The sequence below is a fragment of the Canis aureus genome, chromosome 12, assembly GCF_053574225.1.
Source record: "Canis aureus isolate CA01 chromosome 12, VMU_Caureus_v.1.0, whole genome shotgun sequence".
Lineage (NCBI taxonomy): Eukaryota > Metazoa > Chordata > Mammalia > Carnivora > Canidae > Canis > Canis aureus.
In genome coordinates this window covers 34,020,221-34,035,048 of record NC_135622.1, presented here as the reverse complement: position 1 = coordinate 34,035,048, position 14,828 = coordinate 34,020,221, and the positions used below count along the sequence as shown (strand labels likewise).

The window sequence follows — 14,828 nt, the reverse complement described above, 5'->3', positions numbered from 1 at the left end:
CTAACTGTGACCGCTGGCTCCTAAGTACGTATGTAGCTGAAAGACCAGATGGCCATCTGGTCCTCAAAGTCTTCTGGGCTGAGGAGACCCTTTTCGTGCTTGGCTGACACGTTACTCGGTAGTTCCAGGGGTTGGCCAGCCCTCACACTTCAAATTCTCTTCCTCCATCCCCCTGTCCTCTCTTTCTCCATCTCCCCTCAAAGTTTTATTGAGTGTCTGCTTTTAGGGAGGCGCCCTGCTACATGTCAAGAACATAAAAATGAAAACCATACAATTCCTGTCTTTAGAAATTTCATCCTTCCATGAAGATGATGTACCACAAACCATGAAATAACATGGTAAGCACAACTGTGGATAAAATGCACACCTGATGGTGGACCAAGAAACAAAGCAACTTTGAGGGAGAGTTGTTCAAATGGAAGCTCAAATTAGAGGAGCCTGCTGGGAATGAGAATGTATTCCAGGTTCCAAGAAAGCATGTTACATGTCATGGCACACAGAATGATCAAGGGAGGAGCAGTGGGAGACATGGTAAAAGAGGGGCCTGGCCTGAAAAGTCATGGGAGAGTTTGCAGGAGACTCCATATATGAAGAGTTTCAAGCAAGGGGATGACGTGACCCAATGTATGTTTTGTAAAGTTAATTCTGGCAGCAGTACTGTAAAAGGCTGGAGAGAAAGGACCAGAAGTCAGATCATTATAGCACTTTAGAGAAGAGACAGATGTTGGGGTTTGAACTGAGGAAGGGACAGTGGGAAGAAGAGGAACAAGCACATCTGAGAGTGTCAGAAGGTGGAACTGCTGGGACCTGGTGTCCACAAGGACTGGGGTAAAGAGAAAAGTGGCAGGGTCTCTATGAACGCAGGGTTCTAGTTTGGGTGGTGCTGTTCACCAAGACGGAATACAAGAAGAAAAGAATGAAGTGGAAAATAAGGAATTTGAATCTTCATTATCTGGCTGATGATTTCTGGCAGGAGAGCTCAGAAAGAGCCCAGGCCCAGAGAGAGAGGAGCAGGGGCTCAGTGACAGCACACAGGCGGCAGTGAGAATCACAGAGCTATGCTCTGATGGTTCAGGAAGAATAAGTGCACTATAGTGAGAAATGAGAACTCAGGACAGAACCGCTATTTCAGAGCAAAGGAAGAGAAACTCCTAAAAGAGGTGTCAGGGGATGATCAGAGAAAGGGAAGAAAGTGGCATTTCAGGAGCAAAACCACATGAAAGAGAGTTTCAAGAGGACAGGAGGTTAGTGGTGTCAGATACTACACAAGAGTCAAGTCTGATGAGGACCAGGGGGTGTTCACTGGGTAGGACACCAAGGAGGTGATGCATAGCTGGTGGTGAGTTCAATGGAGCGCTGGGAAAAGCCTCAGCAGCAGGCCTGGCCTCGGGAGAAAGCACCGAGGAAGTGCCATCAGTAAGCACAGGTCATTCCCTTTTAAGGCACAGATTTAGTGATCTCATTACATCCTTCTTTTTTTTTTTACATCCTGACTTCTTAAATCCCCACTGCAAAGAAACATCTGAAAGCAGGTTTGAACATTTTTTTTGGTATCCAGTAGAATTTTCTTGAAATGGAAATAGTCTTTCCCCAAACTGCCCAATTTCTAGTCTGTTCATACTTATTCAACCTCCCCCCAAGACAGTGGTGCTGCTGGGGATGGCGAAGGATAGAAGGAGGTATGGCTCACTTGAAGGGACTATGCTGCTCCCCACAAGACCTGCCGTATGTAAATAGAGGTGTCTCCCACCATTCCTACCTGGTAGTTCACTGAGGAAGGGTGAATGTGCACATATCCATCATTCTTGGTGACAAACTTCAACTCATCTGATTTTGGTTGCATTCTGACTGCTCCAGTACTGGTCTTCTGAAATTTCCCTTCTGGGCTTTTCACCTAAACAGGTTTTTGGAAAAAAATATAATAATAAATTTATGTATGTATGCATGTATTTATTTATTTCTATGACCAGAAGCATCCCTTGGCACGAAACCAGTCTTGTCTGAATGCTTTGGCTGTTTCTTCCCTGCTTCCTTTTGAAGGTAGTATAAGCATACTTTCCCCCTTTTATTTCTTTTTTCTGACCACCAAGAAGTGTGGATGTAGGTACAGTAGCCCTGGGAGACTCTACGGCACACCAGCCATATGGGGGTAGATGGATGTTGCTAACTCGAGGTCTGAAACCGATTCTCAGCTGCATCTAGCTGGCAGCAGTGGAGGACGAATCTGCTACTTTTGGAAGTAATCCTACTTTTCCAAATGCCTTTCTTTCCAAATGAGGGGGAAAAAAATGAATAAACACATTATCTCATTTAAAAAGAAAAATTTTAGGGACGTACCTGGGTGGCTCAGCGGTTGAGCACCTGCCTTCGGCCCAGGGCAAGATCCTAGAGTCCCGGGATCGAGTCCCACATGGGGCTCCATGCTTCTCCCTCTTCCTATGTCTCTGCCTCTCTCTCTCTCTCTCTCTCTCTCTCTCATGAATAAATAAACTAAAAATCTTTAAAAAAATTTATATGCACATACACATATATATGAATTATATATATGTATGTTTTGCAAAAATAATACATGTTTACTATAGAAAATAATATATTAGGAAAAAATAAGAAAATAAAGATATCTTATAATCACATGATTAAGAGATAACTTAATTGTATCTGCTAAATATTTTCATTTTTGGTGTTAGATTTGTTTTTATACAGAAACAAAGAAAACTATAAACATAAATAAAAGTACACAGGTATTGAAATTAACATAGGATCATTTTCTATAATCTTTTTATTTTATTTTATTTTTTTTTTCTATAATCTTTTTAAACTTAATATTTTGAGAACATTTTTCCATGTTAAATATTTTCTTAAAACATAATTCTAAATGGCTATATGGTATCTAGTTGTAAGGATCTATAATCATTTAATAAATTCCCTATTATTGGTACTTTTGATTGTTTGCAATTACAAACAGAGCTAGAATGAACATTCTTCTAGCTGTAGCTTTATGCATACATGCAATTAGTTCTTAATAAGTCCTCAGCAATGAAATTTAGAAAGGGTATATCAATTTACACTCCCACTAACAGTAAGAAGGTTCATTGTGGGGGGCTTCTGATAGCAGTAGTATTACAATTTTTAAAAACTTGTGGTACATCATAATCACCCAAAAGCCCATAGTTTACCTTTAGGTTCACTCTTGGTGGTGTATATTCTATGGGTTTGGGCAAATGTATAATGACATGTATCCATTACAATGGTATCATGCAGAGTATTTTCATTGCCTTAAAATTTTTTTATTTATTCTCCCCAATCCTTTGGGGTTACTTTGTCTCCATGCTTTTGCTCCAAATGATTTTTTAAAATAAATTTCAAACGGTTTGAAAAGTATTCAAGTACCGAACAGAAAATGTGCCAGAAATTCATCAGATGTCAACTGAGCATTTAACAAAATGATAAACGAGAAACAAGTTTGTACTCTGACAAATTCAGTCTTTCTAAGTTTGACAAGGGCTGGGAAATTAAAACTCAGGTACAACAGCAATGTACAGATAGGATTTTCCAGAAGGTTGGCCACAGGTGGTCCCATGGCAGAGCCCTAGCTTGTTTGATTTTGTTCTTATCTAACTGTAGTCCAGAGCAGAGGCCATAAGGGAAACTGTGGTAGAATCAAGCTTCTATCTAACATAGAAGGCTAGTTATGCACAAACTACTGACAGGGTCACATTTATGTACATTTAAATTTCTGGAATGTCGTAATCTGTCAGAAGGATTAAAAAGGCACTTCATTTTATACAATAAATGTATTCTTGAATGATGTATCGAACAGATTTGGGGAATTGAAGGATTGGAAATGTGTACAAAGTTTAAAAGGCTCTGTGTTTATTTGCATGCATCTCTTTAAGACAATTAATTTGTATGTCTTAACTTATGTCCCCTGGCTACAAATCAAACAAGAAGTGGTAGGACCCAGGAAAAAATGTTTTGTTACCTGCACCACATTTGGATAAAGAGCAGCACACAGCATTGCTGATATCAGCTTGGGATTCTCAGCATTTGAGTTTGCCTATGAGAGAAAGCAAGCATTGATCTTATAAGTAATGTGGCTACTTCTGTCTGTACCCTAGAATTTATCATTAGATTACATATGATTTCTTTCTTAAAACAAAACTAAAATACCTAATTTCTATGTTTTTGCTAGAGAAATTCTTTCCTTCTAAGTAAAAAATAAGTCCACTGGACCATATGCACACAGGACCCACTCCAAGAAGCCCCAGTAACTCTGGGTCTCTGCAAAGCAATTACAAAGCCAGTGTTTCTAAGGATCAGTAGACAGAGATTCTGGTTCATGAGATGTTCATCATCTGCAGAAAGTACTAAATGCACTGAGAACAGAGTGACATCAGGTTCATCTTGAAGAAGCGTTCTTCCCACGGTCATATAGAAGAACTATCCTTGGTTGGAAAAAAGCTGGTGTGATTTAAGAAGACATTCTTGAAACATCTATTTCACCTCTTATAGGCTTATCAAGAACCAGTGCGGGGATGCCGGGAGGGTGCAGTTGGTTAAGTAGCTTGGTTTCAGCTCAGGTCATCATTTCAGGGTTGTGAGATCAAGCCCTGCATCAGGCTCTGTGCTCAGCAAGGAGTTTGCTTGAGTTCCTCTATCCCTCTCCCTCTGCCTCTCCTGCTTATGCTTACTCTCTTTCTCTCTCTTTCAAAGAAAGAACGAACGAATGAACAAACTGGTATGAAATTAAAAAAAAAAAAATGTAGCAATTAACAGAAAAACCCTTCTGTTTTTAGGAGTGTGGTATACCTGACACTTTGTGGAAAGAAAATCAAGAATGCCACTAAGCCCACTGTTCAGAGGGCTTAGGTGAAGAATTAAGGGAGTTCATATATGGTTCATGCACCAATTGAAGAGAAATAAAAGAACTAACTACGCATTCTTTACCTCTTCTCCTGTGGCGTCCAAGATACCATCTCCTCCTTGGGCCCTCTTCTCGATTTCCCTTGCTCTGAGTCCTTCCTTTACAAAGCCTATATCTGATAACAGTTCAGTGAATTGTCGTTTGAGGCTGGCCATCTCCTGAAAGAAACAGAAAAAATCTTTAAGCCCGGGCATCAGCAAATTGAAGATGCGTGCAGTGTTTACTTCAGTGGATAGTAGTGAGGCTCACACAGGTCATCACACAGGTATGAAGATTATCTTGTCTGGTCATTTCCAGAAGGGCAATTTTTACTTAGATGAATTGGCAGACAGAGTGAAAGAGCTACCCAGAAATTCACCAATTTCAGAAAACCCAAGGATCATTTAACTCAAAAATCACATTTTTTCTTTTTTTTTTTTTTTAAAGATTTTATTTATTTATTCATGAGAGACACAGAGAGAGAGAGAGAGAGGCAGAGACACAGGCAGAGGGAGAGCCCGACATGGGACTCGATCCTGGGTCTCCAGGATCACACCCTGGGCCGAAGGTGGCGCTAAACTGCTGAGCCACCCGGGCTGCCCCCAAAATCACATTTTCAAAAACACATTGGATTTGGGGTAGGTCTGACTTTCCTGGCAGTTCTTAGGACAGCAGAACAGTTTATTTTGGGTCCCCAGCTCAAGGCACTGCAACATCACCTCACTTGCATTTCTGAGCAGATCCTCTGGGCCCCTTCCTGGAGCCTGGGTTGGTAGTGTTCTCTCAATGGATGTGGAATCCCCAGCTCTGAACTTACTTTCTATGACCTAATGATCCTTGGGCTCACATCTTTTCCTAGGAATAAGGATATTACTGAGTGGTTTAGATGCAGACACCCCTTTGTGTAGCCGAGCACAAGTGTGAGAAAGAAAAGAACAGACCTATTTTTCTTCTGCCACTGGTCAAATATAGGCTGTGTATCAGACAACATGGAAGGAGGTAAGGACAGTCAGGGGAACCGAGAGCCAAGCAACACTACTCTGTCTCGATGACAGCTCAACTATTTTCTCGGAATGTCTCAGGTACACGTGGATGACATGGCAAAATATAGCTAGGATTTCTCTATCATGACAAAGTTCTCATTGATATTTTAATAAATCTTAATATCTTTAGTGAGAAGAGGGAACTTGGATGGACCTTCTAGATCACAGCAAAATGTACATACACATGAAGAAAACGAATACATTTCATAAGAAATGTAATTTGAAAGAAATATCATTTTACACTTAAATATTAATGTCCTGAGGGCATATCTACTACTGCCCCTTACAGATAACATACCCTCCAGACCAGTGGTTCTCAACCTTGGCTGCATACTAGAATCCCTTGGTGCACCCAATGATAACAATGAATCCACCCACAGAGATCTAGATGTAACTGGCCTGGGATGGAACCTAGGCATTTTTCCTTATTATACTGTTAAGCCTCCTCAGGTGAATCTAATATGCAGCCAAGATTGAAAATTATTGCTTTTGATATACTTAGAACAAATGATGCTTCATTGTAGTACACCCCAAGGCATAAGAGAATGAAGGCAAATAGTGAGATGCTTTTGAAGTCTTTTATTTCATTTTAAATAACCAAATTCATTCACTTGTGCATTTCTTCAATGAGTCTTTACTGAGTATCAACTGTGTGCTAAGCACTGTTCCTTGATGCAGTGTTGAACACAACAGTAAGGTCTATGCTCTGAAGGGGCTTCTGGGATACATGGATGGATGGATGGATGGATGGATAGATAGATAAATGTCCGGTAGTGGGAAGCACTAAGGACATTAATTTTGTGTTCTACTCCAAGACATCTTTTATTTTTAAAACAAATTTCAAGCATTTATTTATTTGAGAGAAATGACAGAGATAGCGAGAGAGAATACGAGTGAAGAGGAGAAGGACACACAGACTCTCTGCTGAGCAGAGAGACCCACATGGGGCTCAATCCCAGGAACCTGAGATCATGACCCAAGCCAAAGGCAGATCTTAACTGACTGAGCCACCCAGGTGCCCCGAGACATCTTTTTTTTTTTTTTTTTTTTTTAAGATTTTATTTATTTACTCATGAGAGACACAGACCGCGTACGTGCAAGAGAGGCAGAGACACAGGCAGAGGGAGAAGCAGGCTCCATGCAGGGAACCTGACATGGGACTCGATCCTGGGTCTCCAGGATCACAACCTGGGCCGAAGGCAGTGCTAAACCGCTGAGCCACCCGGGCTGCCCTGGGACATCTTTTAATAGGAAAATAAAGTCCTTTCCCTTCCCCAGGCTCAAAATCTTTGAGCAAAACAATGCTTTAAAAAGATGTGTACCACCACTATTCTGGCTTCCATACCACTTTGGAAAGGTGCCTAAAACACTGTCATAAGAGAGCACAGAGCCCTCTCACTCACACAGAAGTGGACATAAGAAAAATTAACAAAATCTGGTTCAGTACTCGTTCTCTGGTTTTGTGGAGAAGGTAAGGAGTTTGGGGATGGTGATAGACTGCTCTGAGAATATGATGAGAGCCATGGTCCCTGTCTCCAAAATAAAGCACATATGTTTAAACATATGATTTTGCATACAAATTCGGGGTTTATGGATCCAGGTTAAGAATGTCTGGTATAATTACTAAAAAACGGACTTCCAGTAAGCTGTAATTTTCACAGTGTCTGTATTCTCTGATCCTTCACACAAACACAGATTCACTGAAAAGAGGAAAAATGGATCAGTTGAAAGGTTCAGCACAGAAGGCCTCGGAGGATATAAAACAGGAGTCTGTTTTACAGAGCTGGTAAAGCCAACCATATTCCAGAAATGACATTTTTAATGTCAAGGCAGGACAAGCGAGACAAAGTTGCAACACCCTCTTCTGTGTGGCTACAACAGAAAATGAATGAAAACAAACTGCCATGGGCACAACTCACCTGAAGAACTCTTCCAGACAAGAAGTTTTGTCTGCAGTAATTGTAACTTGCACGCATTCCTTCTTTCATACTTAGCTGCCACCCCTAATTTTGAAGAAAATAAAAGTGAACTTACTCTGTCGTTAGTGCCAATTCTAGTAATACATCTCAGTTATTATATACTTACCTTATATGCTCGTAGAAGGGCCAGATAGTCACTGTTTGCAAATGCAAATTCTAGCTTTTTCTGGTTAGCTTCCTCTTTTTTATCCCAGGGAGACACCTAAATGAGGAAAACCAGGTTTGAAGGGCACATTCATTTAACCTGAGGTTTCTTTCTTTTTTCTTCAAGATTTTAAGTAATCTCTATACCCAGTGTGGGGCTCGAACTTAACAACCCCGAGATCAAGAGTTGCATGCTCCACCAACTGAGCCAGCCAGGTGCCCCGTGATTTTTGATAATAATGCCAAGACCATTCAATGGTGAAAGAATAGTCTTTTCAACAAATGGTACTGGGACAAATGAATCGTTATATGCAGAAGAATGAAGTGGACTCTTACTCATGCCAATTTGCAAAAATTAACTCAAATACACCAAAGACCATAATGTAAGAGCTAAAACTATAAAACTCTTCTGGGGCACCTGGGTGGCTCAGTCGGTTAAGTGTCTGACTTTTGATTTCAGCTCATGTCATGATCTCTGGGTTGTGAGATCAATCCCCATCTTGGGCTCTGTGCTGAGCCTGAAAGTCTGCTTAAGATTCTCCCTCTCCCTCTGCCCCACCAAATAAAAATAAAGCTATAAAACTTAGAAAACCACATAGGGATAAATCTTCATAACTGGATCTGGCAATGGATTTTTTTTCTTTTTTTTTATTGAGGATTTTATATACTTACTTAGAGAGAGAGGGAAGGAGCATGTGCGCATGTACACACATGTTAGCAGGGGCAGTGGCAGGCAGGAGAGGGAGAAGTAGACTCCCAGCTGAGCAGGGATTCCCATGAGGGTCTGAATTCCAGAACCCAGGGATCATGACCTGAGCTGAAGGCAGACAACCCAGAGAGCCTCCCAGGCACCCCGGGATTTTTTTTTTTTTTTTCTTTTTTAGTGTAGTTGACACACGTTACATTAGTTTCAGGTATACAACACAGTGATTTGACAAGTCAATAATTTATACATTATGCCAATGCTCTCCACAAGTGTAGCTATCATCTGTCAATGGACAACACTATTACAATATGGTTAACTATACTCCTTATGCTTGCCTTTTATTCCCATGACTTATTCATTCTATAACTGGAAGCCTGTATCTTCCACTCCCCTTCAGCCATTTTGGTAATGGATTCTTTTTATTTTATTTATTTATTTATTTTTTAGGATTCTAAACTACGACAATGGAAGGTCGAAGAACAAAAAAGGGGATAAACTGGACTTCATCAAAATTAAAAACTTTTGTGTTTCAAAGGAAATATCAAGAAAGTGAAAAAGGTAACCCACAGAATAGGAAAAAATATTTGCAGATCTTATTTCTCATAAGGGACCAGAATAAACAACTCTTACAAATCAATAATAAAAGGATGAATAACCCAATTTTAAAAATGGGCAAAGGATCTGAATTTCTTGAAAGAAGATACACAAATGGCAAATAAGCAAATGAAAAGATGTTTATTATCATTAGCCATTAGGGAAACACAAATCGAAACTACAAATTCACAACCCCTAAGATGATTATAATAAAAAAATCAGATAATAACAAGTGTTGGTGAAGATAGGGAGAAATTGCAATCCTAATAAAATCCTGGTAGAATGTAATGTGAGGCTACTCTGAAAAAAAACCTGGAAATTCCTCAGAAAGTTAAATAGAGAGTTAACATTTGATCCAATAATTTTATTCCTAGGTATATACTTAAGATAAATGAAAACCTACATCTACATAAAAATTTGTACATGAACGTTCGTAGGCAAAGATGGGAACAATCCCAATGTCCATCCAGTGCTGAATGGATAAACAAAATTGGTAGGAACGTCCATACAAAGGAATATTATTTGGCAAAGGAATGAAGTACCGATTATGCTATAACACAGATGCACCTTAAAAGCATTATGCTAAGTGAAGAAGCCGTCACCAAAGACCATATATTATTTCATTAATATGTAATGTATGGAAGAGGTAAATCTATGAAGACAGAGCAAATTGGTGGTTATCTAGGGCTGTGGTGGATGAGGGATTAGAGGGCGGAAGGGGTGTGACTGCTAAGGGGTTTCTTTTTTTAAAAAGATTTTATTTATTTGACAGAGAGAGAGAGAGAAAGCGCGCGCACAAGCAGGGAGAGCAGCAGAGGGAGAGGAAGAAGCAGATTCCCCGCTGAGCAGGGAGCCCGATGTGGGGCTTGATCCCAAGATCCTGGGATCAGGATCTGAGTCGAAGGCAGATGCTTAACCAACTGAGTCACCCAGGCACCCCTGCTAAGGGGTTTCTTTATGAGGTAATAAAAATGTTTTAGACTTGACAATGGCGAGGACCACATAAACTAAAAATTACTGAATGTACAATTTAAGTGGGCAAATTATATTTCAATAAAACTGTTTAAAAACAGTGGTCCACTTTTTGCTTGCCTTCATTTTCTGATTTTTCTTTAATGAGCAAGGATGTAGCAGATACAATAAAAAGCACATTTAGGTTATTTTGATAAGATGGATCTTTAGTTCTTAATCTTTATTTGAGGTATGAATTTGAGGATCAGACAAAAGTTATAGACATTGTGACCTAAGAATTCCCATATATCATCCTCACAAGAAAATGTGGGGGCGGAGGTCTCACATAACCCTGAAGCCCCCATGGTCCCCTTAGAGACCTATGGACTCCAGTTTAGATGAATGTTGTTTACTTACAAAAGGAGACTTAAAAGCCAAACTGGCAGCAATGGTGAGGGCAGGATCCAGACAGCGGAAGATAGACCCAAACAGCATCAGTTTGCCGATTCTCACATCCACGGGCAGAGAGGCCAAGTGATACCCTAGGGGGGTCAGCTTTTCATCTGGAGTTAATGCTCCTAAGTCTCGTAATCGTATTTTTGAGGCGCGGAGAGAGTCAGTGTGCGGCGGCTCAATGAGCCGGGAAAACACAGACTGGAGATTGTGAGTGCTAAACATCTCTAAAATTTTAATTCTACAAAAAGAAAACAAAATAATAATTTGGCCATTTTATTTCTGGAGAGATGACACAGAGGAGTAAGCTTCTTTCTTGAAAGAAAATAGTTGATAATTTCCCAGACATATATGCTTTCATAAGCCAGACAATCCTAGTTTAAATACATCTTTTTTTCTTTTTCTTTTTTTTGGTGGGGGGAGGCGGGCAGAGAGAGAAGGAGAGAGTGAATCCTAAGCAGACTCTGAGCTGAGTGCAGAGCCCGATGGAGGGTTTGATCTCCTCACCCCAAGATCTTGACTCTGAGCTGAAATCAAGAGTTGGACGCCCAACTGACTGACTGAGCCACTCAGGTGTCCCTGAGGTGTTTTTAAACCATATGTGCTATGTAATTACATTTTCCCCTCTCTCATCTTCCCTCATGGATCATTCAACTTCCAAAGCTTTCTTAAATCCCCTAGTTCCTCTCATTTGCACTGTTACTACCTTAGATCAAGGCATCTGCTTGCCCAACTTCTCAAGACCTGACTGTGGACACTTAAAAGCAGGGCCTAGGTCTTGTATCCTATGTATCTCTAGTGCTTAGCTCAACCCTGGCAAATGGAAGGCTTTCAAAACATACCCACTGGATAAAAAGAGAGCTATAACATCTTTGTACAAGGAACTTTTTTTGCTTTGGGCTATTATTTTATGAGCATACTCCCTCCAAGTAGTGAATGGGTCATAGGGCATGGATAGTGTGAGTTCTAACATCACACCACCTGCATTTTCAGAAAGGCTGAACCAAAGGTTCCCTGGCTTCAATAACACTGAGTTCCATCATTCGTTCATTAAACCCTATTTTATGATATTTGTTCTTGTTTGTCAGATAAATAATGGTGTTTTTCAAGTTGTTTCTGTTTAGCTGGCTCTGATAATGAGGCTGTAGATTTTCTACCTTTGATGATTTAATATTGGTGTTGCTCCTAGCAGAAATTTCTTGAGAAGTCAGATTACTTTCCTGAGTTACAAATGTACTCTTAAGTTCTATTTTAGGGCCATTTTTTGCAATGTAAGAGATCTTCCTGTGCAGACCATGAAAACGAATGGTAAAGGCAACACTGAAGAGCTCTTTCTTTGCAAATGAATGAGTTCATCCATGTTCACTCTTAGCAAAATGTCTTCTACTAAGAAAAAGAAAACACAGAACTTAGGGTGAGAAACATGAAGACCTTCCAGAAGCCAGAACACAAAGATCAAGATGTACCTCAGACACAGCTGTTCTAATGGCACTCTTTGTATTTCTGGTAGCTGCTGCTTTAAAAGCTGGTGATTGAAGTGATGACTGGTGAATAAGTGGAAGCAGACCCCAGAGGCAACACGGCCTGCTCGACCTTTTCTTTGTAGAGCATTGGCTTGAGAGACAAAAGTATCCTCTAGGCTCTCCATCCCTTTGCTGGCATCATATCTACAGAGAAAAAGAAAATGTAAAAAGGAGTTATTTTTTAAAAACATGGCTAAGACCCTACTTTGCATGGAGAGAATAGAAGAACTACCCTGCTTCCACAGAAGAACCCAGTGTCCTCTGTGTTCTGGGATAGTTCAGTCCCTGGTAGGAGCACACTGTGCTGATTTATGTGGTGTCAAATGTTGGTGGACTACATACAGTTCCTTTATGCAACCTTTATTTTTATTTTTTTTTGTATTTATTTTGACAAGTAAAAATCGTATATATTTAAGCTATACAATGTGATGTTTTGATATATGTGTACACCATGAAATGGTTACCATAATCAAACCAATTAACACATCCATCACCACCTATATCACCTCTTTTTCATTCAAGCACATGTAAAGCATATGAAAGAAAGGAAAAATAATTACTTTCAAGATAAAAACCTTAAACTTTGCATCTCTATTTGACTTTAAGACTATGGTCCTGGTATAGAATCACTCATATATACTCACATAGTTTTCATAAAACATTTTTTCAAATGGCAATCCATGCAGCTCAGAAGCATTAATAATTAACACATCACTCTAAGTAAGCCATCTTTAGCCCTTCTCTTACATCGCCAAAAGAGAATACCTCTTTTCTTTCATTTTCCCAGAATCAATGACATAGACAACATCGTCGATGGTTATGGATGTCTCAGCAATGTTGGTGGAAATTATAATCTTAGTAACACCCACAGGGGGTTTTACAAACACAGCCTGCTGCTCTTCACTGGATAAAGATGAATGAAGTGGGTGAACCACACATCTGAAAGGAAATAAAAAGCACATTTAGTGTTCTAGCACAAAAGGCTGAAATTGGATTAATGATGGGTGAATTTCTACTAAAATTAACAACAGGACTCGAAGCATCAGCAGCTTCTCTATAACCTGCCCTCAGGGTCCAGCTCTTCCAAATGGGAAGGTTCCTTCTGAGCCTTACAAAACATTTACTCAGTTCTATGAATTAAAAATCTTGCACTGACTGGGGAAAAACTGGAGTGTAACTTAGTAGTAAATAATCAAGAGGACTAGATAGTTGATATTCTATAAATGAACAAGCCTAGAGCACATAACCAGTAGAGAATTATTTTTCCTCTATCTTTAAATCCAGAGAACAAGAGGCAGAGACAGTCATGTATGCTAAGAAACTTAATTCTTGTATTTCTAGGGAGTGTTCATTTCTTCAGTATTTAATATGAAAACTTAGATTGAAAGTTTGATATGAAAACACATGTCTTGCTACTGGAAAAGAAACTGTTACAAATAACTTTCTCAAATGGCAGCATTTCTTTGTTGTTACTTACACTGGCTTCTCCCATCCCCTGTACATGGCAACTGAAATTATATGCAATTTTGCTGAGTCACTACGCTAAGTAAAGAGAAATATTTTTATTTAATGGAATGGGAATGACTGATTCCCTGGAACAAATAGGTTTGTCTGCTTCCAGCTGGCATAACCAAACGTATTCTTGAGGAGTGACACCAGGGTCTAAAGAGGGTGATGGCTGTCAGAGACTGTTCTGGTTATTCATCTTTGCATATAACTGCAACAGACAATTAAGGATAGGGAAAGCAATTAACTTACCGATGACTGCGTCTGTTGTTGAAAAGAGAATTAGATTGTAGCTGTTCATATAGCATTTTGATTTCTGCTAGTCCCGGTAAAAATACGAGTATAGCACCTGGGTACATAAAAAGAATCAATGTGATAGATGCAAAAAAAAGAAAAACTAATATGGACTACAGAGCTATTTTAAATTTTAAAAATGTAATAAACTGAGATTTTTTTCACTGTCAGTTTCTGTTGTAAAGTCCCCAAGGATTTAATGGATAACAGTATTTTTCATACATTTTCTGACTTAGCTCCAAAATGAATGGGGCATAATTATCTTTCTACAAGAGGAAAAACTTAAGTGTAGAAAAATATAATACCTTAAGTTATACAACAATCATTAGCAAAACTCTTTAAACATATTTCTTCAGTGCACTGAATAATTGTGGAATATTTCAGTGCCAAGAGGGGGCACTCAACAAGAGTCACCTTCTTTTGTGCTTTATTCAGAGAGGAGATTGATGCCCCTCCTTTAATCCCACAAATATTTATTGGGTGCCTATGTCAGCCCTGTGCTAGATACAACGGCATATAAATATTTTATTTTATTTTATTTTTTTATGATAGTCACACAGAGAGAGAGAAAGAGGCAGAGACACAGGCAGAGGGAGAAGCAGGCTCCATGCACTGGGAGCCCGACGTGGGATTCGATCCCGGCTCTCCAGGATCGCGCCCTGGGCCAAAGGCAGGCGCCAAACCGCTGCGCCACCCAGGGATCCCTACAACGGCAAATAAACCAAAGATCTG

At 39.7% G+C, this 14,828-nt stretch overlaps 1 protein-coding gene and 1 pseudogene across 9 annotated transcripts in view; one reads left to right on the top strand and one right to left on the bottom strand.

The window, feature by feature from the left end:
- LOC144280955 (tetratricopeptide repeat protein 39B pseudogene) overlaps positions 1–10,444 on the top strand; it is a 55,868-nt pseudogene extending 45,424 nt beyond the window's left edge. Inside the window, exons 4-5 of the transcript XR_013349407.1 lie at positions 9,223–9,333; positions 10,142–10,444. The product of XR_013349407.1 is annotated as a tetratricopeptide repeat protein 39B pseudogene, transcript variant X4 (transcript). The remainder of the gene's footprint in view (positions 1–9,222; positions 9,334–10,141) is intronic.
- The window catches only part of DHX57 (DExH-box helicase 57), a 63,510-nt gene that overhangs the window by 10,768 nt on the left and 37,914 nt on the right, over positions 1–14,828 (bottom strand). For all 8 annotated transcript variants that reach the window (XR_013349403.1, XM_077843545.1, XM_077843549.1 and 5 more), the window contains 9 exons: positions 14,055–14,151; positions 13,062–13,235; positions 12,240–12,440; positions 10,738–11,014; positions 8,032–8,127; positions 7,866–7,949; positions 4,948–5,082; positions 3,983–4,057; positions 1,760–1,894 (listed from right to left, as the gene is read on the bottom strand). Coding sequence is in view for 7 of the 8 variants with exons in the window: in XM_077843545.1 (XP_077699671.1) it covers positions 1,760–1,894; positions 3,983–4,057; positions 4,948–5,082; positions 7,866–7,949; positions 8,032–8,127; positions 10,738–11,014; positions 12,240–12,440; positions 13,062–13,235; positions 14,055–14,151 (1,274 nt within the window). In the remaining variant the exon portion in view is untranslated. The remainder of the gene's footprint in view (positions 1–1,759; positions 1,895–3,982; positions 4,058–4,947; positions 5,083–7,865; positions 7,950–8,031; positions 8,128–10,737; positions 11,015–12,239; positions 12,441–13,061; positions 13,236–14,054; positions 14,152–14,828) is intronic.